General features: G+C 58.3%; 1 protein-coding gene across 2 annotated transcripts; it reads left to right on the top strand.

The window, feature by feature from the left end:
* Nucleotides 1-1,593: 1,593 nt before the first annotated feature.
* On the top strand, nucleotides 1,594-11,571 carry CHMP6 (charged multivesicular body protein 6). 2 transcript variants are annotated; one of them, XM_089667700.1, is made up of 4 exons: nucleotides 1,594-1,667; nucleotides 3,268-3,348; nucleotides 7,368-7,422; nucleotides 10,795-11,571. In XM_089667700.1, exons 1-4 carry the CDS (start codon nucleotides 1,605-1,607, stop codon nucleotides 10,839-10,841), a joined length of 246 nt encoding a protein of 81 aa, XP_089523826.1. In that variant the 5' UTR covers nucleotides 1,594-1,604; the 3' UTR covers nucleotides 10,842-11,571. The 2 variants fall into 2 exon arrangements, with proteins under 2 accessions (XP_089523826.1, XP_089523827.1); XM_089667701.1 differs by having other exon boundaries at nucleotides 10,798-11,571.
* Nucleotides 11,572-12,064: the final 493 nt, after the last annotated feature.

Genomic DNA, 12,064 nt, shown 5'->3' on the forward strand with positions numbered 1-12,064 from the left:
TGTAACTGTCAGTTCCAAGCCTCATGGGACATGTAGTCCCACAACAGCTGGATGGCTGCAGTTGCCACCAATGTGCTGCGCTCCTGTGTGCTGCACGCAGTGGATGTCGGAGTCTCTCTGACCCGCTCCTCCTCAGGAAGAAGGGTGAGCCGCACCCGGACGATTGATGAATATCATGCGTATTTATTGATCTGTCGGACACACAACACCAGGACAGGAATACAGGACCTGGCAACGCGTTTCACGCCATCTCCTGCTTCATCATAACAAACAAAAACCACAAAAGTGCGTCTTCTGTCGGTATTCGTGAATAAGGAACACCCGCCCTGATCAGCACTCCGGAACCCTGAGGGTACGCCTACCGATACATTGTGACAAGACATAGAACCATTGTATCATTGTATCTTTGTACCATTGTATCTTTGTATCATTGTATCTTGGGATATTTACTCACTTTTATCTCTTTGTTCTATTTTTCATTTATAATGTTTTCACAATTATTATCCTTTTTTCTTTTCTTCCTTTCTTGTTCTCTGAGATCACTACTTCTGATACAATGGTTCTATGTTTTGTTACATCCCAGCTTTACAGCACTGGGTCCTCCATTCATATCCTGGCCTGCATGGAGTTTGCATGTTTTACCTGTGTGGGTTTCCTCTGGTTACTCCGGTTTCTTCCCACACTCCAAAGACATGCAGGTAGGTCAATGGCTCCCATGTGAAGTGCTGTGTACACTCTGGGCGGTATATAAATACCTGGAATAAACAATACAGAAATAATAACCTACAGCGCCGTAGGCGGGATGGACATCTGCACACCCTTCGGTCGCTCGGGTCATGTCGCCCCCCCCCCCCCCCCCCTTCGGTCGCTCGGGTCATGTCGCCCCCCCCCCCCCCCCCCCCCTTCGGTCGCTCGGGTCATGTCGCCGCCCCCCCCCCCCCTTCGGGCGCTCTGGTCATGTCGCCGCCCCCCCCCCCTTTGGGCGCTCGGGGCATGTCACCGCCCCCCCCCCCCCTTCGGGCGCTCGGGTCATGTGTCGCCGCCCCCCCCCCCCCCTTCGGGCGCTCGGGTCATGTCGCCGCCCCCCCCCTTCGGGCGCTCGGGGGCATGTCGCCGCCCCCCCCCCCTTCGGGTGCTCGGGTCATTTCGCCGCAAAACGCAGTTCTAATTGGCTGAGCGTAGATGTTGGGAAGAAGTGTGTGGCTCCAAATCACTGAAGTCGCAGCTAATACAGGGCCAGAGACTGCTGATTGGCCTAGGGCTCAGTCACATGTTCATCGGGGGTTTTCTCTCCTCAGCAGCTGAATTTGGGGACCGGTGAGTACGTACTGCTGGGGAGGGATTAAAGGATAAGTTCACCTTTTGGAAAGTTCTATATTCCAGCTCCCCAGATCGCCCTCTCATTGTGACAGCCGGGGGAGGGGTCCTCCTCTTCCCCACCCCCCACAATTCATGGCCATGCAAGGCTCTACCCACACCGCCACATCATTCGCTTTGATTTGCATGCATGAACTACAAGTCCCATCAGCCAGTGCTGGGGGTTGTTTGAGGTGCAAATCCACTTCAAGAGCTCTGCAGTTGACTTGTTTGGTCTTTTTCAGGTGATGTCTATAGAAGAGGTGGAGAGGATCATGGATGAGACACAGGAAGGCATCGACTACCAGAGAGTAAGTTATTGCACTGTATGAACTGTAGGGGGCAGCACATGGAGCTCCAGGACAGAGCAGCGGCTGACTTGGCCCTGGGCTACTATATATAGTGATGGGGGGAGGTGCATTGGACTGGAAGCTCCTCGGGGGCGGTCTCTATGAACGTTTTTTTATTTGGACAGATCTGGATATTCTGTAGTACAAAGTTGCAGGCGGAGGGGTGTCATCATGGGAGCCGTTGCAGCAGATAATGGCGTTTCCCCTTTTTGCGGCACTTAATGGCGTCTCCCCCTTTTTGCGGCACTTAATGGCGTCTCCCCCCTTTTTGCGGCAGATAATGGCGTCTCCCCCTTTTTTGTGGCACTTGATGGCGTCTCCCCCTTTTTTGTGGCACTTGATGGCGTCTCCCCCTTTTTTGTGGCACTTGATGGCGTCTCCCCCCTTTTTTGTGGCACTTGATGGCGTCTCCCCCTTTTTTGTGGCACTTGATGGCGTCTCCCCCTTTTTTGTGGCACTTGATGGCGTCTCCCCCTTTTTTGTGGCACTTGATGGCGTCTCCCCCTTTTTTGTGGCACTTGATGGCGTCTCCCCCTTTTTTGTGGCACTTGATGGCGTCTCCCCCTTTTTTGTGGCACTTGATGGCGTCTCCCCCTTTTTTGTGGCACTTGATGGCGTCTCCCCCTTTTTTGTGGCACTTGATGGCGTCTCCCCCTTTTTTGTGGCACTTGAGGGCGTCTCCCCCTTTTTTGTGGCACTTGAGGGCGTCTCCCCCTTTTTTGTGGCACTTGAGGGCGTCTCCCCCTTTTTTGTGGCACTTGAGGGCGTCTCCCCCTTTTTTGTGGCACTTGAGGGCGTCTCCCCCTTTTTGTGGCACTTGAGGGCGTCTCCCCCTTTTTTGTGGCAGATAATGGCGTCTTCCCCCTTTTTTGTGGCACTTGATGGCGTCTCCCCTTTTTTGTGGCACTTGATGGCGTCTCCCCCTTTTTTGTGGCACTTGATGGCGTCTCCCCCTTTTTTGTGGCACTTGATGGCGTCTCCCCCTTTTTTGTGGCACTTGATGGCGTCTCCCCCTTTTTTGTGGCACTTGATGGCGTCTCCCCCTTTTTTGTGGCACTTGATGGCGTCTCCCCCTTTTTTGTGGCACTTGATGGCGTCTCCCCCTTTTTTGTGGCACTTGATGGCGTCTCCCCCTTTTTTTGTGGCACTTGAGGGCGTCTCCCCCTTTTTTTGTGGCACTTGAGGGCGTCTCCCCCTTTTTTGTGGCACTTGATGGCGTCTCCCCCTTTTTTGTGGCACTTGAGGGCGTCTCCCCCTTTTTTGTGGCACTTGATGGCGTCTCCCCCTTTTTTGTGGCACTTGAGGGCGTCTCCCCCTTTTTGTGGCACTTGAGGGCGTCTCCCCCTTTTTGTGGCACTTGAGGGCGTCTCCCCCTTTTTGTGGCACTTGAGGGCGTCTCCCCCTTTTTTGTGGCAGATAATGGCGTCTTCCCCCTTTTTTGTGGCACTTGATGGCGTCTCCCCCTTTTTTGCGGCAGATAATGGCGTCTCCCCCTTTTTTGTGGCACTTGATGGCGTCTCCCCCTTTTTGCGGCAGATAATGGCGTCTCTCCTTTTTGCAGCAAATCGATGAACTTCTGGCTGGAAGTCTGACCATGGAGGATGAGGAGGCGATTCTAGAAGAACTGGAGGCCATCACTCAGGTAAGGGGTCGGTATGGATGCGACTTCAGGGGAATCCTCCAGTCATCATGGAGCTGCAATGTGAATGCAGGATAGGTGTGGAGACACCGGAGACCCTTCATCTGGGTGTCACCAGCAATATATGAATCGCAGAAAGCTGTGGGTGTCACCACAGAAAGGGTCACCTCTGTGGTAGGGATGCACCCACACTTGTACTCACCGATACCTTTGCGGTGCGATTTGAGACCATACAAAATGAAGGGGCTCCAATCACTCTACAAATAATCGCATACAATACGGTACAATTCCTGTCCGAACCGCATGCAGTTTCCTGCAGCGTCCTGTGTGAACTCGGACTGAAGTCGCTGTGACAAGTCTGGCTTCATACTGCTGCAGTGCGGGAACCGCTTGGGATTCGGACAATAATCGCACTGCATTCCTGTTCAAGTCGCATGTGATTGTTTGCGGTTTGATCGCATTAATTTTGTATGAGCTCAGATCGCAGCACACGGGTATCGCAGCATTTCTACGAGTACTTAGTATGGGCACCAATGCCGGTGCGACTCGGATGTATGGAGATCGGTGATCTCCAGCAGAAGGAAGCCTCAAATGTAGAAATCTGCTGGCAGATGGATATTTATGGCAGAAGAGACATGTGACTGCCGCCATGACATCTCTCCCCGCCTCCTAGCAGTTGTGTACAGTGACAGCTGCGCATGTGCGGCTCGGCGTACAATCCCGGCATCCCAGTGTGGGGAGGACTGAACGCCGGTCCGGAAGCACGAGAGTTGCATCGTCCCAGCCAACCGAGGAAGCTGAAAATGTCTGATCCTTGAGGAGGACTGGGAAGGAATGGGAGCACCAGCGACCTAACGCCAAGGGAGATCCCGCAGGGCTGGGAAGGAATGGGAGCACCAGCGACCTAACGCCAAGGGAGATCCCGCAGGACTGGGAAGGAATGGGAGCACCAGAGACCTAACGCCAGGGGAGATCCCGCAGGAGTGGGAAGAAATGGGAGCACCAGCGACCTAGTGCCAAGGGAGATCCTGCAGGAGTGGGAAGAAATGGGAGCACCAGAGACCTAGCGGCAAGGGAGTCCCGCAGGGCCCAGCGACCTAGCGCCAAGGGAGATCCTGCAGGAGTGGGAAGGAATGGGAGCACCAGAGACCTAGCGGCAAGGGAGTCCCGCAGGGCTGGGAAGGAATGGGAGCACCAGCGACCTAGTGCCAAGGGAGATCCTGCAGGAGTGGGAAGGAATGGGAGCACCAGAGACCTAGCGCCAAGGGAGATCCCGCAGGAGTGGGAAGAAATGGGAGCACCAGCGACCTAGTGCCAAGGGAGATCCTGCAGGAGTGGGAAGAAATGGGAGCACCAGCGACCTAGTGCCAAGGGAGATCCTGCAGGAGTGGGAAGAAATGGGAGCACCAGCGACCTAGCGCCAAGGGAGATCCCGCAGGAGTGGGAAGGAATGGGAGCACCAGAGACCTAGCGCCAAGGGAGACCCCGCAGGACTGGGAGCACCAACGACCTAGCGCCAAGGGAGATCCTGCAGGAGTGGGAAGAAATGGGAGCACCAGCGACCTAGCGCCAAGGGAGATCCGGCAGGAGTGGGAAGAAATGGGAGCACCAGCGACCTAGCGCCAAGGGAGATCCCGCAGGAGTGGGAAGGAATGGGAGCACCAGCGACCTAGCGCCAAGGGAGATCCCGCAGGACTGGGAAGGAATGGGAGCACCAGCGACCTAACGCCAGGGGAGATCCCGCAGGAGTGGGAAGAAATGGGAGCACCAGCGACCTAGTGCCAAGGGAGATCCTGCAGGAGTGGGAAGAAATGGGAGCACCAGAGACCTAGCGGCAAGGGAGTCCCGCAGGGCCCAGCGACCTAGCGCCAAGGGAGATCCTGCAGGAGTGGGAAGGAATGGGAGCACCAGAGACCTAGCGGCAAGGGAGTCCCGCAGGGCTGGGAAGGAATGGGAGCACCAGCGACCTAGTGCCAAGGGAGATCCTGCAGGAGTGGGAAGAAATGGGAGCACCAGCGACCTAGTGCCAAGGGAGATCCTGCAGGAGTGGGAAGAAATGGGAGCACCAGCGACCTAGTGCCAAGGGAGATCCTGCAGGAGTGGGAAGAAATGGGAGCACCAGCGACCTAGCGCCAAGGGAGATCCCGCAGGAGTGGGAAGGAATGGGAGCACCAGAGACCTAGCGCCAAGGGAGACCCCGCAGGACTGGGAGCACCAACGACCTAGCGCCAAGGGAGATCCCGCAGGAGTGGGAAGAAATGGGAGCACCAGCGACCTAGCGCCAAGGGAGATCCCGCAGGAGTGGGAAGGAATGGGAGCACCAGCGACCTAGCGCCAAGGGAGATCCCGCAGGAGTGGGAAGGAATGGGAGCACCAGAGACCTAGCGGCAAGGGAGTCCCGCAGGGCTGGGAAGGAATGGGAGCACCAGCGACCTAGCGCCGAGGGAGACCCCGCAGGACTGGGAGCACCAACGACCTAGCGCCGAGGGAGACCCCGCAGGACTGGAGGGGGCGCTGTACAGGGGAAGAGTTCTGATGTGCTGCACATTCCTTCACATCATGATTCCAGGCCAGACCCGGCGCTCCTCCTCATGGGATTTTATCATGTGATTTTTCTGGCCTGTCACATGACTCTCAGGGTCATCTCTGACTAAGGCAGGGAGCACCGTTGTCACACCTCCTCAGGGGTGGGGCCATAAGGCGTGGCTTTCACAGTGGAATTCTCAGTCTTCTAGGTGGAGTGACTGAGTGTCATTCAACACAGAGGACTGAGGACATCTTGTGATGAGGAGGAGGGTACTGCAGGTGACTGCTCTAGTGAGTACAGCTGCCTAAGCCGTGTCAATGGCAGAATTGGGAGGGGCACACCACACTGATCAACTTCAGCTATAGGCCCCGCCCCTCTGATGTGCTCCACCCTGATTGGGCTTTGTCGTAGCTCCCATTGACTAAGCCCAGTCAGGGTGAAACATGTCAGAGGGGCGGGGCCTATAGCTGAAGCCTTTGGTGATCTGTATGGTTGTGCCCCTCCTAATTCTGCCATTGTCCCATGGAGTGAGATGTGCTCCGCCCACTGCGGGAGGAGAACGGACCAGAGAATGCACAGGAGGCGTGTCAGCAATGCGGGGATGTTCATGTGCCTGAGCAGAATGCCGCATTTTTTATGAGATGGATTCCAGATCCGAGAAGACCGAATGTAAACCAATCCGCGCCTTACTGCTGGCCCTTTAACCCCTCCCCCACCATTCTGTGAGTTTCGGATGCAGAAAGCAAGCAACTGAAATGCATGGAGTGTGAAGTGGCCCTGAGGGGTACTTACCTCCGGAGACATTTCCTGGGCTTCTCGGTGATATGATTGCTGTGATTGCCTGTCACTGATCATGTGACTGAGAACCAATCTCGCCTGCTCCTGATTGGAGGTGTCAGTGCAGCCCAGTCACAGCACAGCAGGATGGACTGGACGCATGTATATGGCGTACGGCCCGCGGCGGCACGGATTGGACGCATGTATATGGCGTACGGCCCGCGGCGGCACGGACTGGACGCATGTATATGGCGTACGGCCCGCGGCGGCACGGACTGGACGCATGTATATGGCGTACGGCCCGCGGCGGCACGGATTGAACGCATGTATATGGCATACGGCCCGCGGCGGCACGGACTGGACGCATGTATATGGCGTACGGCCCGCGGCGGCACGGATTGAACGCATGTATATGGCGTACGGCCCGCGGCGGCACGGATTGAACGCATGTATATGGCGTACGGCCCGCGGCGGCACGGACTGGACACATATATATGGCGTACGGCCCGCGGCGGCACGGATTGGACGCATGTATATGGCATACGGCCCGCGGCGGCACGGACTGGACACATAGATGGCATACGGCCCGCGGCGGCACGGACTGGACACATATATATGGTGTACGGCCCGCGGCGGCACGGACTGGACGCGTGTATACGGCGTACGGCCCGCGGCGGCGGGTGAGACTTTGATGACGATGTTGTGTGTTCTATTACAGGAAGATGTGGAACTCCCAGCGGTGCCCACAGAGCCTCTCCCATCCCCCACTCCAGGTAGGTGTGTGCGTTTTCCTGGAGAATAGGCAGACATGGAGGAACCTGAGAGAAGTATTACACACAAAGCAGACAAGGGCCCTGGGCCCCCAGCGGCTCCATCAGCTCTGCCTCTGTCCCACTTTCTGTGAAGGAGACCCGTCACCAACCTACACTGCTGATCAATTCCAGAAAAATGGCAGCGGGGTCCCCCCATAAATGATTTATTTACATGCGCTGCCCCTCTGACTCTTCCTGGAGTGTCCATTCCCCAGCACAGGCTCTTCCTCCTCTCACTTCATTAGTATGGAATTACTGTCTATGCTGGCCCAGCTCCTCTGCCCCTCCCTACATAACCTTTTATTTGCTTCCAAAGGAGGAGAGTAATACTATGGAGTGTCACTTGAGTCTACTGGGGGAGGGGCTACTGACATCACATCCAAGATGGCAGCACCCAGCAATAAAGTCATATTACAGGCTTAGGGTCCTCCTTCCGTGTTCTGTAATGATTTTGTGCAGAGCAGCCCCCATCCTCTTGTTGGGTCCCCCCCCCCCCCCCAGCACTCCTGCCCCCTACCTTCCCCCCCCTGCTGAGTGCCCCCAGAGCTGCTGCTTGCTCAATCCCGAGCTGCGGCTCTCTGTGTCTTATAGACAGCAGTGGGTGCCAATGGCTCCCACTTGTATATCTCAGCTCTCCCAGGTCTCTCTCTTCTCATTGGTTGAGGCTCCCACGCACGTCGCTGGATCGGGCTCAGGTAAGTATGGGGGCGTTGAGCAGCGCACAGAATTTTTTTTTCTTTTTTTGCCCTCTTCAGCAGTTTGATCCTGCCTGTCTTCTCTGATGCTCCCCATCTACTACTGTCCCCAATCCATCTGATGATAGTACAGAGCTCTATGAGTCACTCTGCACATCCTCAGTTTGGTGTGTATTGCGGGGGTTTCGGGGAGAGCGGGCGCGGCGAGTGGGGGGGTTTGGGGGGCAGACGGGGTGAGTGCGGAGGTCCGGGGGGGGAGAGCGGACATGGTGAGTCGGGGGGTGGGGAGAGCGGACGGGGAGAGTGGATGCGGGGGTCCAGGCGGGGGGAGAGCAGATGTGGCGATCCGGGGAGAGTGGTTGTGGCGAGTGTGGGGGTCTGGGGGAGAGTCGGACGTGGTGAGTGCGGGGGTCTGGGAGAGAGTCAGATGTGGGGGGGTCTGGGGGAGAGTCGGACCGTGGCGAGTGGGAGGGTCTGGGGGAGAGTCGGACCGTGGCGAGTGCGGGGGTCTGGGGGAGAGTCGGATGTGGGGGGGTCTGGGAGAGAGTCGGATGTGGGGGGGTCCGGGGGAGAGTCGGACCGTGGCGAGTGCGGGGGTCCGGGAGAGAGTCGGACCGTGGCGAGTGCGGGGGCCCGGGGGAGAGTCGGACCGTGGCGAGGGCCCGGGGAGAGTCGGACCGTGGCGAGTGCGGGGGTCTGGGGGAGAGTCGAACCGTGGCGAGTGCGGGGGTCCGGGGGAGAGTCGAACCGTGGCGGGTCCGGGGGAGAGTCAGACCGTGGCGAGTGCGGGGGTCCGGGGGAGAGTCAGACCGTGGCGAGTGCGGGGGTCTGGGAGAGAGTCGGATGTGGGGGGTCCGGGGAAGAGTCGGACGTGGCGAGTGCGGGGGTCTGTGGGAGAGTCGGATGTGGTGAGTGCGGGGGTCCGGGGAAGAGTCGAATGTGGGGCTGTCTGTTGGAGAGTCGGACGTGGCGAGTGCGGGGGTCCGTGGGAGAGTCGGACGTGGCGAGTGTGGGGGTCCGGGAGAGAGTCGGACGTGGCGAGTGCGGGGGTCCGGGAGAGAGTCGGATGTGGGGGGGTCCGTGGGAGAGTTGGACGTGGCGAGTGCGGGGGTCTGGGAGAGAGTCGGACGTGGGGGGGGGTCTGGGGGAGAGTCGGACGTGGCGAGTGCGGGGGTCCGGGGGAGAGTCGGACCGTGGCGAGTGCGGGGGTCCGGGGGAGAGTCGGACCGTGGCGAGTGCAGGGGTCCGGGGGAGAGTCGGACCGTGGCGGGTCCGGGGGAGAGTCGGACCGTGGCGGGGGTCCGGGGGAGAGTTGGACCGTGGCGGGTGCGGGGGTCTGGGAGAGAGTCGGATGTGGGGGGTCCGGGGAAGAGTCGGAAGTGGCGAGTGCGGGGGTCTGTGGGAGAGTCGGACGTGGTGAGTGTGGGGGTCCGGGGAAGAGTCGGATGTGGGGCTGTCTGTTGGAGAGTCGGACGTGGCGAGTGCGGGGGTCCGGGAGAGAGTCGGACGTGGCGAGTGCGGGGGTCCGGGAGAGAGTCGGACGTGGCGAGTGTGGGGGTCCGGGAGAGAGTCGGACGTGGCGAGTGTGGGGGTCCGGGAGAGAGTCGGACGTGGCGAGTGTGGGGGTCTGGGAGAGAGTCGGACGTGGCGAGTGTGGGGGTCCGGGAGAGAGAGTCGGACGTGGCGAGTGCGGGGGTCCGGGAGAGAGTCGGACGTGGGGGGGTCCGTGGGAGAGGCGGACGTGGCGAGTGTGGGGGTCCGGGAGAGAGTCGGACGTGGCGAATGCGGGGGTCCGGGAGAGAGTCGGACGTGGGGGGGTCCGTGGGAGAGTTGGACGTGGTGAGTGTGGGGGTCCGGGGAAGAGTCGGATGTGGGGCTGTCTGTTGGAGAGTCGGACGTGGCGAGTGCGGGGGTCCGTGGGAGAGTCGGACGTGGCGAGTGTGGGGGTCCGGGTGAGAGTCGGACGTGGCGAGTGCGGGGGTCCGGGAGAGAGTCGGATGTGAGGGGGTCCGTGGGAGAGTCGGACGTGGTGAGTGTGGGGGTCCGTGGGAGAGTCGGATGTGGGGCTGTCTGTTGGAGAGTCGGACGTGGCGAGTGCGGGGGTCCGGGAGAGAGTCGGACGTGGCGAGTGTGGGGGTCCGGGAGAGAGTCGGACGTGGCGAGTGCGGGGGTCTGGGAGAGAGTCGGACGTGGGGGGGTCCGTGGGAGAGTCGGACGTGGCGAGTGTGGGGGACCGGGGAAGAGTCGGATGTGGGGCTGTCTGTTGGAGAGTCGGACGTGGCGAGTGTGGGGGTCCGGGAGAGAGTCGGACGTGGCGAGTGTGGGGGTCCGGGAGAGAGTCGGATTGTGGCGATTGTGGGGGTCCGGGAGAGAGTCGGACGTGGCGATTGTGGGGGTCCGGGAGAGAGTCGGACGTGGCGAGTGCGGGGGTCCGGGAGAGAGTCGGATGTGGGGGGGTCCGTGGGAGAGTCGGACGTGGTGAGTGTGGGGGTCCGTGGGAGAGTCGGATGTGGCGAGTGCGGGGGTCTGGGAGAGAGTCGGACGTGGGGGGGTCCGTGGGAGAGTCGGACGTGGCGAGTGTGGGGTTCCGGGGTTTAGTAACACTGCAGGTTTTATTTCTTTTTCTCCCCCCCCCCAGAAGCCGTCAAGAACAAACCCAAACCACAGCTGGTGGCCGCTTCCTAACCTCACGCCGCCTTCCTGCGGTCAGAATTCCCGCGCTCTGTGGTCACGGAGGGTGTCCTGTACATCGGATGCTGCATTTTCCTGCATCCTCTTCCCGCGGAGCATCGACCTTCCTCACAGCCCGCTGCTGCTCACGATCCGGACTGACGTGGAAGGATGTAACCTACCCCTCCCCCCCTCCCCGGGGCAGAATCGTCCTCCAGTGTACCTCTGACCTTCCAGCCTTCCTCCCCAGCAGCAGCGGACGGGACGATCGGGAATGTAGCGCTCAGCCGAGAACTCCTTTTGCAGTAATTATGAGCCGGCGTTTCCGTGACGATTTGATGAATTGGACGTGTTGTCTGTGGTAGATCTTTGGGTTAAAAAAAAAAAAAAATTCTTTTTTTTTTACCAATAGAGTATTGGCCGGACTTTTCCTCCGACTCCATTATTTGCTTCTTCAGTAGGAGGGGGGGGGAACCCAGACCAGAGAGATACGAGGGTCTTCTACCTTGGGGGGGGCCCCCTAGGAGCCAATCTGAGTGAAGGGGAACCATGACCGGATCGATCGGCCTCCACAGTCGCCTCTGACTGCACCCAACAGATTGCGCGTTGCAGCGGACGATTGCGCGTTGCAGCGGACGATTGCGCGTTGCAGCGGACGATTGCGCGTCGCACGGCTTCCCGTGTATGTCCGGCTACAATCTGTATTCTATATTTGTGTCTCAATACAGTTTTCTTACAATTGGAACGGCTGATCTCTAAAGAGGGAAATGTGAGGGGAGTGAAAACGTTTACTTTTGATTGCTGGCGTTTGTAGTTTTTTTTTCTTCTTCGGGTTTTACTAAAAGCTTTTACTTTTTTTAAATCATTTACTGTCACTTTTTAAATAGCATTTTTTTTTCCTTCCTAATTAAGGGGCGGGGCTAATTGCTCCCAGGTGATACAGGTCCTATATGACATTTTGCAGAGCGCACTCTGAGCGCGCTCATTCAGCTTGCCTGTATTTTCCTTGCTGGACATTTGATAAGTGGAGTTAAAAATCTGCATTTAGAAAACAGATTATATCCGGAGTCTACTGACCTGTAAGTGACATCTGATATTTCCTGTTACTATTGTAGCTGGGATATGAGGTGTAGTGGGGGAGGGGATTGTACAGCGCTGTGCAGTGTTGGTGCTATATAAATCCTGTATAATAATACTGTACCTGGGAGATGAGGTGTAGAGGGGTGGAAGGTTTTGGG

This window comes from Staurois parvus, unplaced genomic scaffold, assembly GCF_062004578.1.
Source record: "Staurois parvus isolate SC_StPar_1 unplaced genomic scaffold, SC_StPar_1.0 ptg003515l, whole genome shotgun sequence".
NCBI lineage: Eukaryota > Metazoa > Chordata > Amphibia > Anura > Ranidae > Staurois > Staurois parvus.

Coding starts and splice junctions, on each gene's coding strand:
- CHMP6 (XM_089667700.1), top strand. CDS start 1,605: ATGTCTATAGAAGAGGTGGAGAGGATCATGGATGAGACACAGGAAGGC. Junction 1,668..3,267: donor AAGGCATCGACTACCAGAGA/GTAAGTTATTGC, acceptor TCCTTTTTGCAG/CAAATCGATGAACTTCTGGC. Junction 7,423..10,794: donor TCTCCCATCCCCCACTCCAG/GTAGGTGTGTGC, acceptor CCCCCCCCCCAG/AAGCCGTCAAGAACAAACCC.